Genomic DNA, 19,691 nt, shown 5'->3' with positions numbered 1-19,691 from the left:
ATTTTTACTTCTTTTTCGTAACTCCATTTTTGTCTTAAATTTTTCTCCTAAAATATATCTTTAAATTTTTGTCTTAAAATTGACAATTCAAATGAATCTGGGCCCGGCAGTTGGATGAATAATGGGCCGACGATGATTCAAATAAAATAAGCTCGGCTATTTATAGCATAAGCCTGGCCAACATACTAGCAGCTTGCAAGTGGGCGACACATTTGTACCAGGAACTCTCATTTAAATCCATCTTCAAAAAAGACAGTCTATACTTCATTTTGGTTGCAATTTTTGTTATTTAAGTATTCTACGAAATATTACTGACTATTCGAGTGCAGTATACTGAAATATAATACAATATTTCACAATAGTTAAATAATAAAAGTTTCGTTACCGAAATTAGGTAACGAAACCTGAAAATTACCTTCTGCCACCAAGACACAATGTGGGATGGGGTGCTGGTGAAACTACACGCATATGGGGCTTGTCAACTTGGTATCTTTTTTGCGATTTGAAGCTTCCTACCAGGCGCACGACTTCATTGTCCCGTCATGATTTGGTACCATAAAAAAATGGCTTCGGAAGTACGACAGTCCGCATCCGTTGTCGACCGAACACATCAACGCCTAATTGGCCGCGTATTCTATCTACCACATAAACAGAAGCGTTCACCAGGGATACGGTGGAGCACGGAGTCACTTATACTTTGAAATTTTTTTGTTCAAAATTGTACCTTACGTTATTTACAAAGCCCCATAGATGCAGTTTCAAACAAGTAGCATGTTATATAGCTTGATATCAAAAACACAATATTAAAATGACGCAATTAAAAAAATAACACTTTGGGTAGGTAACTTACATATTACATTCGAAATATATTATATACACCTATTTTCTTAAATCTATAAATTGTTCAATTTTGTCATTTTCCTAATGGGTTTCAAAAAGTAAATTAATAAATAACGCACACACTCAACATAGCCCCGCACTAGGGAAACCCTGTGTCGCGGGTGCCATGGACACACACATAGACAACCACAAATTACACCCAATATCACGAGAGAAATAAATGTAGGCCATACAACTATTTCTCTCGGCCCGGGAATCGAATCTGGGACATCTGCGTGGCAGTCCGGCATGGTAACCGTTCGGCCACCGAGGCAGTTAAAAATGACTGTTTCTACAGAACGTGGCCTAGTGTGACCACCAGTGACGAGCACGCGCCCGTGTTTTATCCCGGCGCTTTGTTAACGTCGGGTTGTAATCGGGTTAAAACCCATTAACGCCCGAAATCGAGGACAAAGACTATTTACAACTAAATATTTGTAAATCGAGATTTGTTCAAATGTAACTCTATTATTTCTTGCTTGCACATTTTGTCTTTCTATTGAATCGATGGTTTGAAAATCGTATTGAAATAAAAAGATACAAAAAGTCGCATCGAATCGATTTATATGTCCGAGTTAAGGTCGAAAAGGGAGACGTCGAAGGAAACGCCCTCAACGCAGATTTAGTCAGGAGTTACTTGATAATCAGCTTATTCACTCTTCATTATATTCGTAATAGGGGTTAAAGTATGAAATTGCCGATTTGTACTGAAAATCTAAATTGTTTATTTTTTTAAAGTTTTAACAAATTTATTTAATCAAAATAGTTGCCATTATTATCTATACATTGCTGCCATCTAATGGGAAGGTTATTAATGCCTTTGCGATAGAACTCCGACGATCTAGACTGCACAAACTGTGTGAAAGCATTTTGTACTGCCTCCTGGGAAGAAAACTTCTTGTCACGTAGATAATTGTCCAAATCACGAAAAAAATGGTAGTCCGTTGGAGCAAGGTCTGGTGAATACGGAGGATGATGAATGGTTTCTAACTGCAGTTCCTGAAGGGTCAAAATGGTTTCTCGTGCTGTGTGAGGTCTCGCGTTGTCGTGGAGCAATAATGGTGAAGATCGATTCATGAGTCGGGGCTGTTTTACTGCTAGTTTTTCAACATGGTTCGGAGTTCGGCACAATAGACATCTGCCGTTATTGCTTGACCAGATCGGAGAAAACTATAGTGAATAACACCATGCTGAGACCACCAAACAGTTACCATTACCTTTTTATTGGTAAGTTTTGCTTTAGGACACTGTTGTGGCATTTGACCTGGGGTCAGCCATTGCATTTTTCTTTTCCGGTTATCATAAAGAATCCACTTTTCATCACATGTTACAATTCGATCCAATATTCCATCATTTCTGTACCGGTTCAACAAGGTAACACAAGTTTCAACACGCGTTTCTTTCTGCAGATCAGTCAAATCATGAGGCACCCATTTTTCGTATTTTTTTATTTTATTGTTTTGACGCAAGTGAGTCAATATTGTGGGTAAGGTAACGTTAAACCATGCCGCTAATTCCTGGGTAGTTTGACTAGGATCGGCTTCCACTATCTCTCTTAATTCATCGTTATTCACCTGTGTGGGCGGTCTTCCTCGTGGCTCGTTCTTTAAGTCGAAATTTCCATCACGAAAGCGTTTAAACCAAAATCGCACGGTGCGTTCATTAGTAGACCCCTCTCCAAACGCAGCATTGATATTGCGGGCTGTTTCTGCCGCGTTAGTTCCGCGTCGGAACTCGTATTCAAAAATCACTCGAATTTTCGCAGTATCCATCTTTCTTGTCTAAATTGAATAACAAAAACAATTGAAAGTCTATATTCAAATGTTTCAAATTAAAAAAAGAAAAATCACAGAAACCATTTGAAAAAAGTTTCATTCGAAAACCTCAAACCATGAAGATTCTATGAAAATTCAAAGAACCTATTGCAATAAAACGGCAATTTCATACTTTAACCCCTAATATATATATATAAATATAGCCTAGCTTAGGTCTAATTGCACCAATCGTGGTGAATGTTCACTGATCCCACGGCGCTGACTCAACCGGCGAGAGGTAAGCCCGGGGGGGTTTTAGTGGGGTAGGCCCTCCAGTCTGGGGGAGAGACCCCACATAACCCCTAAGTCTCCCTGGGCTTAAGGGTATCTATAAAGATTTTTCCCCGTTAATAAAAAGGTCTGATTGCACCCAGAAAAATTCGTGAATTATCTAATATCTAATAGTCGGTCCTAGTTGCTAAAATTTAGAATACGCCGCTCGCTCGTTTATCACTACTGGTGTCCTACTATGAGCTCTTTTAGCAATCCCGTTTAAGCCCGTAAGTTGGATAGCCTGTCAAATTCGTAATATGACCTCACAAAAACAATTCACTGTTCATGTAGTTTACGTTCCCCATCCGAAATCCGTCCACCTTTTGTTTTATACTAAAATCGCAGGTATCAAATATGCGTGTCGATAGATGGCATTGTGTGTTATAAACTAATTTATAAATTACCGCTTTCTAATATAGGTAGATGGCGCTAATCCTAAACTAAATAAAAGTACTAAATTTAGTGATTGGGCGACTGTGGGAATTCACAAAAGTAGACAAAGACTATATAATTCCTAGTGTTATAAGTCCTTTACGATTAAAGGACTTATAACACTAGTAACAGTTTTAATGATTTAAGTTAGGAAATATTCGAAAATGTTTAAACGTGTTTGTGTTGCAGCCAAAGCAACGTTTATAAATAATAAAATAAAAAGCAGCGCGAATGTAGTAAAAACGACTTGGAATATTATAAACAGCGAAACTGGAAGGGTCAAACCTCGTAACTTAGATTTTCAACTAAGATTTAATGACAAAATTGTAAACACAGACACAGAAGTTGCTAAAATATTTGAAATTTTTTTTACTGACATTCCAATTTTGACTACTAAGTCGTTAAATTCATCTTCCACCGCCGCTGAATCCTTACTAAAAGAGAATAATGCAGTTAGTATCACCAGTATCACTAATTTAAGGTTCCGTCATGTATTTCCAAACGATATTGTTAAAGCCTTTAAGTCTATAAACATAAAAAATACTGCTGATCTCGATGGTCTTTCAGTCAGAGTAATTAGTTCTATAGTTGATTATATTGCGCCTTATTTAGCCTGTGTCTTTAATAAATGTGTTGATGATGGTGTCTTTCCTGACCTCATGAAGCAAAGTAAAGTTATTTCACTTTTCAAATCTGGTAGTATTTCTGACCCCACAAATTTCAGACCTATATCAATACTACCAACTCTCTTAAAATATTTGAAAAAACTATTCTAAATCAGATGTGTGCACATTTTTATAGTAATAACTTAATGTCTACTAAACAATTTGGTTTCACTCGGGGTCGCTCTACAACCGATGCTGGTGTCGAGTTGATTAATCATATATTTGATGCATGGGAAGTCTCACATGATGCTATTGGTGTATTCTGTGACCTTTCCAAAGCTTTTGATTGTGTGCACCATGATACACTGGTCAGGAAACTTCACCATTATGGTGTGGCGGGACATGATCTCGACCTTCTTAAATCGTATTTGCGTGGTAGGGTACAGAGGGTCGATGTTAATGGTACGAGATCGTCAGGATCTGCAATTAGCATGGGTGTCCCTCAAGGTTCAATTCTAGGCCCATTTTTATTTTTAGTTTATATTAATGACTTACCTAAGCCTTATGGAGGGTATAAAACATGAGATAGTATTGTTTGCTGATGATACTTCCTTATTATTTAAAGTTAAAAGGCACCAATGTTCCTACGACGTTGTGAACAATGCTATATCTAAAGTAGTTGATTGGTTTGCTGTTAATAACCTACTTCTTAATGAGAAAAAAACAAATTGTGTGAAATTTACATTACCCAATGTTAGAGAGACGGTTACAAACATTGTAGTTAGAAACGAAAAATTGGATCTTGTGGATACAGTTGTATTTCTAGGTATAACGTTAGATGCTAAATTGCAATGGGGTCCCCATATAAGTAAGTTATCAAAACGGCTCGGCTCTGCAGTGTACGCGATTAAAAAAATAAGGAAGCTTTCAGACGTCGAAACCGCTAGATTGGTTTACTTCAGCTACTTTCACAGTCTAATGACATACGGCATTTTGCTTTGGGGTAATGCCGCCGATATCAATAGAATCTTTGTCCTGCAGAAACATGCAGTTAGGGCAATTTACAATCTGGGCCACAAAGTATCTTTGAGAGATAAGTTTAATGAAATTAACATTCTTACACTAGCCTCACAGTACATTTATGAAAATGTAATTTATGTTAAAAGGAATAGTAATTTATTTATGAAAAATAGTAACAGACATAACATTAATACGAGGAATAGAAATAAACTAGCTTTTCTTGATAGTCGTCTTCACAAAGTCAAAAAATCATTTAAGGGGCAATGTATACTCTTCTATAACAAGATACCGGTTGATATACAAAATTTGCCTTTCACGAGGTTTAAAACTATAGTGAAACAAAAACTTTATACTAAAGGTTATTATACAACTTCTGCGTACTTGGATGACCAAAATCCGTGGTAGTAACCCGTTTAGCTCATGGAGGTAGTCTCGATCTCTGATATTTCAAATAAAAAAAAATATTGTAAATGTTATTTACAAAGAGCAACCCCTAGAGTTTCTTGCTCATTCTTCTCAGGGGAATCTGCCTTACGAATGAGCGGTAGAATTTAACCATTGTGACGATTTCAAGTGTAATAATCTAATAATGTTTACCTATGAAATAAAGATTATTTTGAATTTGAATTTGAATTTACTGCCGTCACTATGCTTAAAAAGCGCCATATAGTTGATTTGTTTGATAAAACCTTAGAGAATTGAAAAAAATAAAGGAAGTTATAACTAGAAATTAGAGTAGCTTTGATAAATTGCTGCTTGTCATTGTATTAAACACATCGTACTGCAATTACAATAGTATTATAGTTGAGTGTGTGCGTTATTTATTTAAAAAAAAAATAAAAATTATAACTCAAAATATGTGAAATTCAAGATTATACCATTGTTGAACGTAAAATTTGATTCTCTACAAGTCAATAAAACCATCGTTAGAATATTGTAAAAAAACTACTAAGATATCTACTTCACTAAAAATGAGACACGCTGTAAATGAGCTGGTTCTGGCCAAGTCTTTATTAAAAAATATGAAACTATGTATTTTTTCTCTTTTATTTTTATAGATGCGTATTTGGCAAGTAGGACGTAATTTATACATAAATTTACACAGATCATTTACGGAATGATGTACCAACAGAATAGATACTAAATATCCGACTACACTGTCTAGTATATGGCGATTAGCAGGTCCCCTTAAGTTATCGCTCCATGTTTTAGGAGTATTTAAAAGTAAATCATCATCAACCCACTACTGGGCATGGGTCTCCTTGAAGGAGAGGGCCTAGGGTCACGAATTAGTTCGTGACCCTTTTGAAATAGGCCTTTGAAATTGGTTAGTGTAATAAACATTGTCCACGAGGCAGAACCAGAAAGAGAAATAGTAGCGTGTAGAATATCTAAAACTCCAACCCCATTGTTTTTTATTAATTTTCTTGCTTATGTATGTTTTATCCTTGCGGTGGGAAAACGGAAGAGTCGTTTCGAATTCCTCTGGAACGCTTCATGCCCGTGGACCACCTCGCTGGACCAAGTATATTATGATCAGCAGAAGTTATTAAATACAAGCTCATATAAACTCTTTATTGCATCATGTAATAAATCTTGTTTGCAAAATCTCCGGTTGACTATATTGAGAAGTGAGGTTTTAAGATCTCAATAAAAACTCAAAATTGCAAATATTTGGAAATATTTATTTACAAATGTTAAAACTAAACAAACAATGTGTTAGTTCACCTAACTAATAAACCTTTAATTACACGTAATTGCTCTTTATTCTTTTTATGTAAGGCATTTTTTAAATATATATTTTTTGTGGAATCTTTTTGGTTACTAGGAGTCGATTTAGGCCTAGATCTATAGCCATAAAGGATAAAGTTAGATAAAAGGGATTCAATTAGTATCTCGAACATGTTGAACTATTAAATATGAATTGTAGACATCATATGAAGAACATAGTGCTATGACAGAAAATTCGGCTGACGCTTAAAAGTGATCAAGATACCGATACATTGTACATAGAAATGCAGAGCAGATGACAAAAGAAACTCGGATAATACAAGAATATTTTTATTCTTTGATTTACTTGTTATAACAATTAGGAGATTCATAACCTAACTAAAACGTTATATCGGTACAACACACCTTTGTACACCATTAAACATAAGGTTTAAATTATAACAACTTATACACATAAATATGTGTGTGGGCCCCTTTATACATTTGTGATACATAAAAATATTGTATAAGTTTGTACCTTCAAACACTATATACACAAAGTAACTAATATTAAACCAATTATATACACAACTTATTATATATTAAATGTAATTAATAATATGAATAAAACGCAACTTCGCTTGTAAAGTTAGGAACTTAACTTTAGTATCACATGTTGTTTAAATCAACATTATTTACTAGAATTTATTAAATTAAACTGTGATTCAATCTACATACCTCACGCAATTTGACACAATTAACACGGACACTCATCGTTATTCTCTTCAACCGTACTTACATGGGGTCTACTTTTAACTTTATAGTCTTTTAACAGTACATACAAATCTCACAACTATGCACGTGCCTCATCTGACATATAATAATTTATAGCATAGGTAAAATTTCAAATCTATTTCTAATATATTGTAAAAAGCTACTGTTTTTCTTGAGACGATTTCTATATATCAACGGGACTTTCAATGTAATAACTATTTGAATTTCTTCTTTCACACGAGGAAGTGGTAAAAAGGTATATGATTATATTAAGTGTTAATACTTCACAAAGTCTGTACAACCCGATCAGATATAGTAAATAGATATTCAATAAAACCAATTTATTCTAAAGCTACGTTAATTTACGAAATGTATACACAACATCAACAAAGAGAAAAGGCTAATAATGAGGTAGCAATATTCCATATTCTAACATAATCAATTTAGGCACTTTATTAAGCAAAACGCGTTTCTAAGACATAACACAAGTTAAGCGAACACGATTCAAGATGTCACGGTTTCATTATTTTGAGCAAGAACAGCATTTGATGTCATTTTTCTAGTCTAATAGGCCTGTAGTAGAGGCAATAGACAATAGGAACAAAATTTCTTTAAACGGGCTGAATCATCATTAGAAGGTAGCTTACAGATTTACTAGCCCAACTGCTCAATTATACATTATTATGTACTGATACGCCAGGGTACCTAGTGCTGCATTTAGAAACGTAAGGAGACCAGAGAAATGAGCAATATATCAAATTATTTTGTACCAATCACGTTGTTTTCTGTTGTGATTACAAGCATATAGCTTTCGATAAACTGGCTCTAGTTGGAACAATCGGACACTACATAATCGAACACAACCCAGAACACTCCGTGCCTCTATTCAGCGGTGGTTGTCTACTCAACTGCACGCCTTCCAATGTCGGCTTTAGTTTATAGTCGAGCTCTGGTTCCTCACCAGGAGGTAGAGGTTCGTCATCGGCACTTATATCCTCTAGCATTTTATCATCATGGTTGTTTTGAATGAAGGATGGTATCGATTTTGAGATGTTAATCCTAATTCCTCCAATAGGGAGCGATGTTGCCGTTGGCGCCGCGTCTAATTGGACGTTTCCGTCTATGGACGAGAGGACAGTTATGTGTGTTGTGTCTATGGTTGGCTGGACTGTCTCTTCTTCAGCTGTTATTATTGGTTCATCGTCTGTGGAATAAAATATAATAATGTAAACACATTTATACATTGTACTTAAACTGTATATTCTAATTTAACTAACGTTGACGATGGCACTGTTAACCGGTTTCATTATAATAATTTTCTCGCACTTTAAAAATTACCTTAATAAAGGTTTAAAATAAAGTTTATACTCGATTAAGGGTACAAGGTTACAAGAGAACATTTTAATTATCCAGACGTTTCCCTTGAAAACATCTAACATGTCTACATCAGAAAATCGCAACTGTAGGTATCGAATCAAATGCATTAAATTTGAATGCGCAAGCAAACCCGGGTGACAGCATGCTGTGAGAACCTTTGGGGTATCCTGTATACGCAGTGTCGCAAGAGAGTCGCCACCGCGCTTGTCCAGCGTCTGTCGTGTCGACCCACTGGCTACAACAGCGACTGCATGCTTTTTTAGCTCACGCTCCCGAACAAAACTTTGCCACTAAAGTCTTGTGCGGGAGCGTGAGCTAAAGAGCTTTTTTCGCTTTATTCATTTAGTGTCTATTGCCTATTTGTTTCGTCAAGCTCATTTACAACTTTGAAGTCGTGTATTTGTTCCAATGCGGACATTTTAATTAGAAAAATCCCGCCCGGTACAGTTATTAATTATACGTATACGTAGTGTGTGAAGTTTTCTCAGATTGACGAACACCTCAATATTGTTATGGAGGAGCATACAATTGCAGTTGCCGTTTTCCGTTAAACTACAATGATGAAGAAGAATTGCTGAAAGCAATACCCAGTACACCCATTTTGAAAATTAATTCAACCGGGGATCGAACTCAATAACGACAATACTTAACTGATATGCCACAGTCGTCTGATTAAGGTTTATTGTCGAACTTACCAGGGTCGATAGGCTCCTGCTTGACCTTGATATTGGAGAAATCGATCTCAGCCTGCCGGTCTCTCTCTTTCCTCACTTCCATGGTCTCATCGTCAGTGTCCGCGTCATCATTCACCACGACTTGTTCCACGGGTTCCGCTTTTAACACTACGTCGTCATCACCTTCTTCTTCGTCGATCTAAGGGAATTAATAATATATTTAAAAACAAATTTACATACAATGTGGAAATTATATTATAGTAACTATGGTCTGTTCCAATCAATTGTACCAGAAAAGTAAACAAACAGATCATTGGCCATCACTAAACTGTCTATAGTACAGTTGTACTGCCAACTACAAATCGATTAATTGAATGAATCGAATTTGTAAAATGGGTTTTGCGAATTCGCTGATTACTATAAAAAAAAAATGTGATTAAATACTGAGTGATGATATTTCATACATGAGATTAGAATTTTTTCTCACATAACCTATAAAAGCAAACTTAAATCTAATTCTAAATATTTAAATTTTTGTAATGTTGTAATAAACACAGTTAAGTGGGCTATACTCGATCTACCGGCCGGAAGAACGGCATCCATGCGCCTTTCAGAAGCATTCTGTCTATTGAGTTCAAAGAACAAGCCTCGCAAGGGGCATACGGCCATCGAATGATAATTCGTTTGATGACTGGATGCCTCCGGTTACGCGTTTAATTTGGGACAAAATCCACAGAAGTCAGGTTTGGTCCAAGTGTAAATCGTCTGTTTAAAGGTAAAACTACATAAGTGACATTTTCTACAAAAAGTCTTTATATAGCTATGGTATGAAAATCACTATCTTTCTGCAGGTGAAACTCAATAACAAGAAAGCTATAAACTCAATAAGTGGTTTTATTTGCAGAAGGTGGTGATTTTCTTACAACAAGTACATAATTTGGAGATTTTTTGTGGATTTGTGGAATGTCACTTTTGTGGTTTTAGCAGACGAAATTATAGTTTGGCAAATCTTCATTAGCAAAACTGGCGATCCTTTTTTGTAACTTCCTTATGTTGGTGACACTTGAGCTTTATTTTATATTATGATATTAAACAATATTAAATAGATAGATGACTAAAACTGAAATTGAACCCTTCAAATTACCCGATGACGCAACATCCTTTACAATTTTTGCTACGAATGACAAGTTCTCACCTCTAGTGCCTCCACAGGCTTCTCGGGTTCAACGACCTCAACAACCTCGTCATCGGACTGTGAGTTTATGTCGTCGATGTCACGGATCTCGATTGCCTCCTCCTCCTTATCCAAGGAGACCACTTCGGTGACTTCCGGGACTGGCTCTTCCTTCGTCAGTGACGCCTGCAATTATCATGCCAACATTTAAGGTGACCGCGATAGAACCGCACTACATAATTTATTTATTGAAAACACGCCGCCAAATTAACACAAAATAATCTATGAACATTATGCACATCCGTTCACCGTACAAGGGCCAAGCTTCAGGTGTATGTATAGTAGAAAAAAGAGAAAAAAAAAAATTGATGAATGTAATTAAAACTCACCTTATAGTCCTCGAAGCACATTGGATGGTAGTTCTTATCCTCGTGCCTGACGGAGTTCCTCAGATGCCACTCTTCCTTGTCCTCGTTGTAGAACTGGTCGAACTTGTCCCCGCAGGTGGCGCAGAAGTGGTCCTGCGGCGCCCCCGCGGCCACGCTAGGCGCCTCTTCGACGGCTTCGACGGGACCTTCGCCCTCGCCTTCGGCGCCGCCCGTTTCGAACCAACTCTTCTCTGCGTATATGAAGGTATATATTTTAAAATTTAAAACTATAGTGTTTTTGAAATGTTCTGAATTGTTACATTATCACAGGGAAACCCTATTTTTCTTTTAATATATTTATATACTTAAATGCAGGAGTATTTGTAGTGTTGAATAACGTCTAGTCAGGTATAAATAAAATGCGGTGACTCACCCCTCTCTTCCAGGTCCTCGACCTCCTCGTACTGCACCCAGTCAGAGAGGTCATAATGCCAGTGGCGACTGTGCGCCCTCCGGGCCGAGTCGCGGTCCCTCCTGTTCTGGCGGAAGTGCCAGTCGAGGTGCTGGCTGTAGCGCACCGTGTGCTCTGGAGGGAAGCGCGCGCCGCAGCCGCTGCACTGCATGCCGCCGTACAGGGCCGCTACTAGGCCAGGCTGCTTGCTGTAAGAGGGAGACGCTCATTGACAAACCGACCAGGGTTGTTGCTGATGCAGGTTTTTTACACATCAGCAGATGCGATATTTGACCTTAACATCACCGGATGCTGATTTTAGATATTAAAAAAAACAACGCGAAAAATATACATCCTTACTGAATCTATCTACATGAAAAAGCTTTCTATTTTCTTTGGTATTGTAATAAAATATATTTTAATGGTTTTGTGACATTTATTAACAAAAGAATCCAATCTTCATGAAAACAATTAATCTGCCTAGCCTAATCGTTGTGGAATGTTATCAACAACATACATAATATGTTAAAAACAACAGCTGAGCTGCAATTTCGGGGTAGTTTGTTTTTGGAAAGTTTGTAAATTATTCCGGCGTGCCTTTTAGGTCATGTCACGACTCGAACATGCGTAATTAATATCAGCATCGATGAATGCGGATGCTGATACTCGCAACAACCCTAATACCGACTTATTATAGCAACATCCCGGTATATGCCCCAGTCCAGCGTGTACAAGCGCATATTTTCACATATAGCACATGCTATTTGCGGAAGTGTTTAGTAGCGTCCTACACCGGGTATACGCATCGACAAGTAGGGTTCAATCCTTATAATGTTTTGTTAAAATATCCGTACAATTATTTTATTTTGACAATCGCTTTCTGCTTAGTAAAAATAACAATCTAAATAGTAATATGAATATCTCCTCTTCCACTTGGTGGGTAACGCATCTTAGGGACCCAGTGTATCCCATATTATGACCAGAGAAGTTGGTGCATAGTCATTAAAGGATTTGGATAATGGTCCGAAAACGTTCAAAAATTTCGAATTTTTAAGAGTACTGCTGAAACGACTAAAATTATAAAAAAAAGAACTCACCCTCTCAAAGTTTCTGGCTTCAACAAATCCACCCGATGTATCTTAGTCTTATCTTCTTTCGTTTTATTTTTCACATCCTCCTTAGGTTCTTCCTTCCGATCCTTCGCTTCAGGCTTGGCGTCGTTTGGCACTGGCACAATTCCACTGGCTACTAACTTGGCAAATAGATCATTGACATTTATGTTGCCTAGTATAGGTAATGTCGGTGGTTTCTCTTCTGAGGGAGTCTCCAGGCCGGGGATTTTCTCAGGTTTGGCGAACAGAGGCTCGGCGAGTGTGTACTCTGTCGCAGAGGGTGGTGCTTCCATTGCTGTCGGCATAACGCTGGCAAGCAGGTCTAGGCCTGTGGAAGAATTGTTTAGTATTTATTTATTGGACATATTGCAACAATTTAAGTTATACTTAATATCAGAATGCATTACTCTTCTTTTGAATAAGATATTGGAGCCTAGAACAGTCTTACCTTGATGTTCCCCATCAGGACTAGGTGTGTTGGCTGGTCTCGGTGGCTCCTGATCCACTTCCATTTCGCTCGGCATGTCGTTGAGGACATTCTCCATCGATACCGTGGGTGGCGGCGGCAGGGGCCCTACGGCACCTTCCATATTCGCTATGGTAATCATACCAGGTTTGATGTTACGCGGTAATGCAGAAAAGCGGATGAAGAACTTCTCATTTCCAACCGTTATAGGCTTCGGCAAGTCCCCATACTCAACTTGGAACGGCTGCTCATTTATCAACACGGTTCTTAACGAATCCACAAATCGAATGGTAAAGTACTGACCGTTGATCATGAATTTTTGAACTTTAGCGTCGAGATATACAGGACACATCTGTGTAGCATTCACTATAAGATTGATTTTCCCAGCAACAAGATCTGTGCGTTTCGTTTTCCCTATATCCACTTGGGGTAGCGGCCCTTCTAAATGGACCAAGCGAGGTTTGCCGTCAATAAGTACTCCGAACGGCTGGCCACCAAAGAAAGACTCGAACCATCTTCCGTTTATGTATAATTCCCTTGTAGGCGCTCCGAACCGAATGTCGAAAACTTGATCGTCAATTTCAACTTGTTTGTAAGGTTCATTGAATGATAAGACAACGGAATCTTTGTTATCAAAGGTAACTCGTCGACAACCAGGTAAGAATTTAATCTCCCTAGGGTCGTCCCAGTCCAACATAATAATCGCCGTATCCCCATAAAATCTTATTTCTCTTGGTACACAGTCAATTTGAATAGTTTTCACTGGATCTTGGTCTATGTATTCAATTATTTTATAATCTGTCGGTGGGATTACGATACCAGGCGCTCCTAAAGGCGGAGGAGGCTCGGTCTTTTCATAGGGTTGTAACGGACATTCGCCCTGACACATGCCTATTTGAGGTGCAGGTAGCGGTGGCAACGGCATTCTCTGATCAAAAGGTAGTCTTGGGCCTCTTTTATCGAACTTTCCCCTGAAGAAAGGCGGTGTCGGTCGTCTGAATCTTCTAGGCATATATTCGTCAACTCTTGGTCTTGGTCCTCTCCAGTTGTTAGCATATGGCATGTAAGGAGGTATGGGCATGGTAGGGGGTAGTGGAAGTAATCCAGGTCGCTGGCCTTCAATTGTATCCAACATTCTCATGTCAGAGTCTTTGAGATACCCTTGATTATCAGATGGAGTTTCGATGTAAGGAACGACTCGTTCGTCGATATCCCCATAAGTGTTTGGGACCGCTTTGGGACTAGCATTGTTTTGCTCCTGTGTATGAGCCTTCAGTTTCCTCTTCGATAATTCTAAGGATTCCCTTTGTTTGGCTTCTTTGAGTTTTAATTTCTCATTCAGTTGTAGAACTTGATACATAAGGGTGTTGTATTGGTTCTTATCTAATTGTCCATCGTTAAATTGCTCCTTGGCCTGGTTCATAATGATGGAAATGGTTTTCTTGTGGTCCTCAGCGTCAAAATCTTCTGTGTTTTCTGTTCGCATATCTGTGTCTTCTGAACTTACTGTGCGGCGTCGTTCCTTTTCTATACCTGAAGGGGAAAAAAATTACAATAAGTTAAAATAAAACAATATTACTAAAAATAAATACACATTGGAAAGATATAAATGTGATGCCGCATAAATAAAACTATTTATGAAATTATGGTTAAAGAAAGAGCAATATAGATACTTACTAGGCGACTTACTATATAGCAGCGGTCTTCCAAGCCTGTCTTTGCCCTTGGTTGCTTCAGCAAGCTTCGCCCTAACTAAATCTAATTTGGACGGTGTTCTCTTCACTTCTTCTGTTTTCTCTTTTACTTCATTCCAATCCTTCTTTGGCGACAATTGGGGGGAATCGTTGATGTCATTTTCGGGGAGATTTATGTCTATTTTAGGTGATTCTGTTAAGGGTGGAATAGTATCGTCCACTTGAGGCAGTTGACGGAGATCCACGTCTTCATTTCCGAATAATCTGAAAGACGATTGAGCTAATAAGTAGAACTAACGAGTTGTTGAGAATAAAAGCAAAGATTTTCACTACAAAATCTGAGCATAAGGACCAACTTACTAAGGAATATAAAAAAGATGTATCACCTAATATAGCATAACTATTGTATTATATTATCAGTTAGAAATAGAATTGAAAAGTCGCAGACAAGAGCCAAAAAATCTCGATTTATCTATAGGCTATGCAATTAACGAACACTGCATAAAATTAATATAGACAGCAATAAAATGCAAATAAGGTAAAAAATATACTTACATATCAAACTTATCGAGTTTGTTTTTCTTAACTTTTCCTTCAAGCATCTCAGTGGAGGGTCGTTTCTGGCTTATTGCGACCGCCTTAGGCTCCACAATGGGGAGCACTCTAAGGTCGACATCCTTGTTTTCTACCACGACGTCGGTCACATCTGAAAATATTTCTTAATTTTTATGAAGCCACATGTTTACGAAAAGCAAATTGTATCCCAGTACCTGCTTACCCAACTCCCTTGTTGTTAAGATGTTATTACACTCATTCGCACCTTGTCAACACACTGAGCAACATCCCCTAATACTTTATTACACCTTAATTTAAAAACGTGAAAACTACAATGTTGCGTATAGTGCTGTAAATAATCACTGAGCCAGGATCTTTATATATTCAGAAAAATCTCGGAAACTAACAGTCTGCTGACAGAAACACATCGCTAAATGTGTCCATGGAAACGTAGATCTTCCTTTAAACAATCAACGGTTTTGAACGAAACAAGATAATCTGCTTCTTGGATTCATGTCGCCAACTTGGCGCTTACTTTTATATGTTGTGCGATCGTGAAGAATCATTGGTACACAGGTCAAGAAATGCAAGATTTTTTCGACACTTCTTACTTTTAAATATTTATAATAAGAAGCCGCAGATAACAATTAATTATAATTATTAATACAAGGACAACTTGAACCTGTGTCTCAAAATAGTGCCTCTACAAAGTTATCGCTAGCGAACGCGTAAAATGTTTGTATACAAAATGTAGTTTCGTTTTGTGACCGCTAGAGGCGCTATATAACTTGCCATATAACATTGTTGTCACAGTAAAATCGTGGTAGAGGCATGACTCTTTACAGCTCAGTTGGTAGAGCTGTTGCCCTAGGTTGGCAAAAACAGATAGGTTCGAGTCCTGTCTAATCGAAGGAATACCTATCTGTTCGATCTTTGTAATAATAATTATAACAAACTATTAGAGTAATTTCACAAAAAATTATATTAAAGTAGAAATTTAGAAAAAATATCTATTCCATATACGAAATGCTTTAATGATTAGACAAACACCTTAATAATTTTCCCAGTATATTCGATCCTAAGTCTATTCATATTTTAAGATTTTAAACACTTAAAGAAACTTTACTCATTGTTCTGGATTTTGTTTGTATACAGTGTTTCTTTTTTAATTCGACGGTATGGAGAAATTCGAAACAGTAGAAGATATTAGAATACTGTCTTAGGAACCAGTCTTTTTTGTGAAAAAAATTTTGGCATAGTCAATTTTTTGATGATGAGTTCTCCATAAAAATTAATAAAATTGTTCAAAACTTTATTTAAAGCTGATCGACTCAGTTTCACGAAGGGATCATTTCATTGCATGGGATGAAAAAATCGGGACAGCAGAAATGGTCAAATCTCATAAAATATTTTTCCACATAAAATTGTCTAATTTTTTTATGCTAATAAAACTTGCTATTCTTTTCTTCCTTTACAATAAAATTATTCTCATGAGAAACTGAGTCTATCATCATTAAAAAAAATCGAGTCAAATTTTAATTTTGTATCAAAACATTTCATGAAATTTGGCTGACTTCTGCTGTTCTGATCCTTACATAAAACTGAGTCGATCAGCACTAAAAAAAAGTTTGATCAATTTTATTAATTTTCATGAACACTCACGCTTGACCAAAAAATTGAGTATGCCAAAATTATTTTCACAAATAAAGTTTAATGGTTCGTAAGACAGTTTCCTTGTATTTTCTATGGCTTCGGATTTCCCTGTACTGTCCCATTTTAAAAAAACACTGTATATTTCACTGTTGTCACTTTCAACTTTGGTCAACAACTTTATTTTCTTCCTAAAAACCCCTAGTTCTGTTAAGGGATGTTGCAAAGTAAATTGACTGGGACCGACGAAGTTCCTTGCAACAACTCTATAAACGACGTACACTGATACCCGTAACATTTATGGAATTCTGAACCCTTGTTTGTTGAGCCCTTCAGTACTTCAAATTATGACCAAAAATGGACTGTTTAATTCGTTTTCCGACTCATGTCATTTCTTACTTATATTTGATGAACACCACGTCATGTTGCTTAATTTTGTAGAACTAATGTCTTGTGCCGTTGGTGACAAACATCGACTGCAGTATCACGATTTGACGGTACAGTAATAACTAGTTTGTAACGCGACCTTACATGTTTAGTAGTTCATACTCAATGTATTTAACTAAGAAATGGTGGTCTAACGCGGATCACACATGACACAATTATCAACATAAACAAAAATAGACTTGGTTGGAAACTGGATACAATAAAAAATTCAAAAACCCCCGTACAATGAGCTGCTTATTTCCACAAAATTACAGTTGTTAAGAATTAAGCAATATTTGCGGAATCAAACAGATCTCAAAGCACTACTATTCTGTGTATAATAAACAATATTTTTTTATCGGTGCACGTGGCGACGACGGTAATAAAAACTAATTTGTATCGCAATCAAAGGCATCTGCTGAACTGAATGAATATGACGAACGGGAACTAGGGAACGTCTACTTCACACATAGTAATGGATAGTCTAAAATTGGAATTAAAGAATCTCAGAGGAACTATTTAGTAATGTAACTCAGCATTAAAAATCACTTTTATATACGCCGGGTGACTGAGTTTTGATAGATATTTATTACTGTTACCTAGAAATTTTGTGACTATACATAGTAATGATTTATAAGGTCTCTTTCACAACATTAACAAATCCTATTTAGAGACGTTTTTGAATTGTGTTTGATTTTCCTTTAAAAAAGTGAAATTTTAAATCATATCAGAAATACTTACGATATTGACCGTAGCATAAAAAAATAAAATTAAAGATAATAACACAGTACCTAATAATTGTCTAATATTAAAAATGTTACAAGCATTTCAAAAAATCCTACTCTAAACTTGGATGGCACACCGCCGAACTGTTCTGTTGGGAAGAGTTGTGCAGAAGATAAGTGTTTCTAGAGTAACTAATTTATTTAGCTGTACTGTTTTTCAATTACATAACTAAATTCAAAGAAATGGTCTAGCCACCAAGGAATAAATACGTGTCTATTATTATGGCGGTGAAGACGTAAACCATTTAGGCTTCCATCATCAGAGGTTCAGTCAGGCTATCCGTAGAGGTCCATTCGTGAAGTTCCATTTGCGAGGTCACCGGGGATGGAGCACCGTTCTTCCTTTCATTGCCACTCGATTCTCGATCGTTTCCGTAGTGCAAGGCGTGCGCCCCGACGGTCTCTCGAGGTGCGCATGGAGTTTAGTGTATTTCGTTCATTGAGAAGTTGCAAGAACTACGCTCTTTTAAAAAATTAGTACTGAACACCCAAACCTCCGTGTCTCAAAAGTGCTGTCGACGACTCGATTCAAGGTCTCGTCGTGTAAAGTGCAAAGTCGTGTGATCTCGATAGAAAAAAGTACGGGTCCACCGCGTGTCGCATCGATTTGCGAGAAAAAAACTGGACCGTTGCGGTTCTTAAAAGTAAGGGTACATAGCTCGTCGCAAAACACGTCAATATGAATACTCCAGCAGTTGAAAAACATTTTATTCGGACACAACAAGTGCTCTGGGCGTCGCTTACAAGTAGGGTCACTGGCGCGCCGCGAGCGGAAACAGAGAGGGAAAGCTTACTTGGCGGCGCGTCGGGCGCGTCGGGCGCGGGCGCGGCCAGCGGCGTGCTGTCGGGGCTCTCGGATTTCTCCTTGTTGCGGCGCATGTAGCGCTCCTTGTGGTAGTTCCGGAGCTCCTTGAAGGCCACGACCTCGGGCTCCGCCGGGCTGTCGGCCGCGTCGGCGCGCCGCTTGCCCTTCCTCTCGCCCTTCGGCCGCTTCTCCGGCGACGAGCCGGAGCCGTCCTTGCCGTCCTCCCGCCGCTTCTTCTTCTCCCCGCGGCCGTCCTCCTTGGCCCGCTTGGCGGGGGACGAGGCGTCCTTGTCCTTGGGCTCGTCGCGGTTCACCTTCTTCGGTATCGGCGGGAGCTTGTTGATCTTTTTGGGGTCGGCGATCATCAGCTTGTCGATGTAGTCGTCGGTCTTCTCCCTGGCCGCGTCCTCGTCGAGCTTGCGCTCCTTGTCGGGGCGCGGCTTGCGGGCCTCGAGGTCGTTCTTGCGGGGCTCGGGCCGCTTCCGGTCGCGGTCGTCGGGCTTCTTGGGCTCGCGCCGCGGCTTGTCCCGCCGGTCGCGCTTGTCGAGGCGCGGGTCGCGGCGGCGCGGCGGCGCGGGCTGCACGTCGTACGACAGCACGTTGCGCCGCTTGCCCAGCGGCTTGATGTCGAACACGTTGGGCGCGAT

General features: G+C 38.3%; 1 protein-coding gene across 3 annotated transcripts; it reads right to left on the bottom strand.

The window, feature by feature from the left end:
- Positions 1-6,820: 6,820 nt before the first annotated feature.
- Positions 6,821-19,562, bottom strand: LOC113238716. Of its 3 annotated transcripts, XM_026475553.1 has the most exons (11): positions 19,332-19,562; positions 19,034-19,265; positions 15,379-15,529; positions 14,807-15,087; positions 13,112-14,662; positions 12,649-12,991; positions 11,534-11,760; positions 11,122-11,351; positions 10,754-10,918; positions 9,580-9,757; positions 6,823-8,711 (listed from the first exon to the last, which is right to left on the bottom strand). In XM_026475553.1, the coding sequence occupies exons 1-11, from the start codon at positions 19,407-19,409 to the stop codon at positions 8,353-8,355; spliced, it is 3,795 nt and encodes a 1,264-aa protein (XP_026331338.1). In that variant the 5' UTR covers positions 19,410-19,562; the 3' UTR covers positions 6,823-8,352. The 3 variants fall into 3 exon arrangements, with proteins under 3 accessions (XP_026331339.1, XP_026331338.1, XP_026331337.1); XM_026475554.1 differs by having other exon boundaries at positions 6,821-8,711; positions 12,649-12,965; positions 14,121-14,662; positions 19,034-19,562; XM_026475552.1 differs by having other exon boundaries at positions 14,819-15,087; positions 19,034-19,562.
- Between the last annotated feature and the right edge of the window lie 129 nt (positions 19,563-19,691).

Source organism: Hyposmocoma kahamanoa, unplaced genomic scaffold, assembly GCF_003589595.1.
Source record: "Hyposmocoma kahamanoa isolate Upper Pololo Valley unplaced genomic scaffold, ASM358959v1 97785, whole genome shotgun sequence".
Classification (NCBI taxonomy): Eukaryota; Metazoa; Arthropoda; class Insecta; order Lepidoptera; family Cosmopterigidae; genus Hyposmocoma; species Hyposmocoma kahamanoa.
The sequence above is the reverse complement of the archived record's forward strand: the minus strand, read 5'-3'. Positions and strand labels throughout refer to the sequence as shown.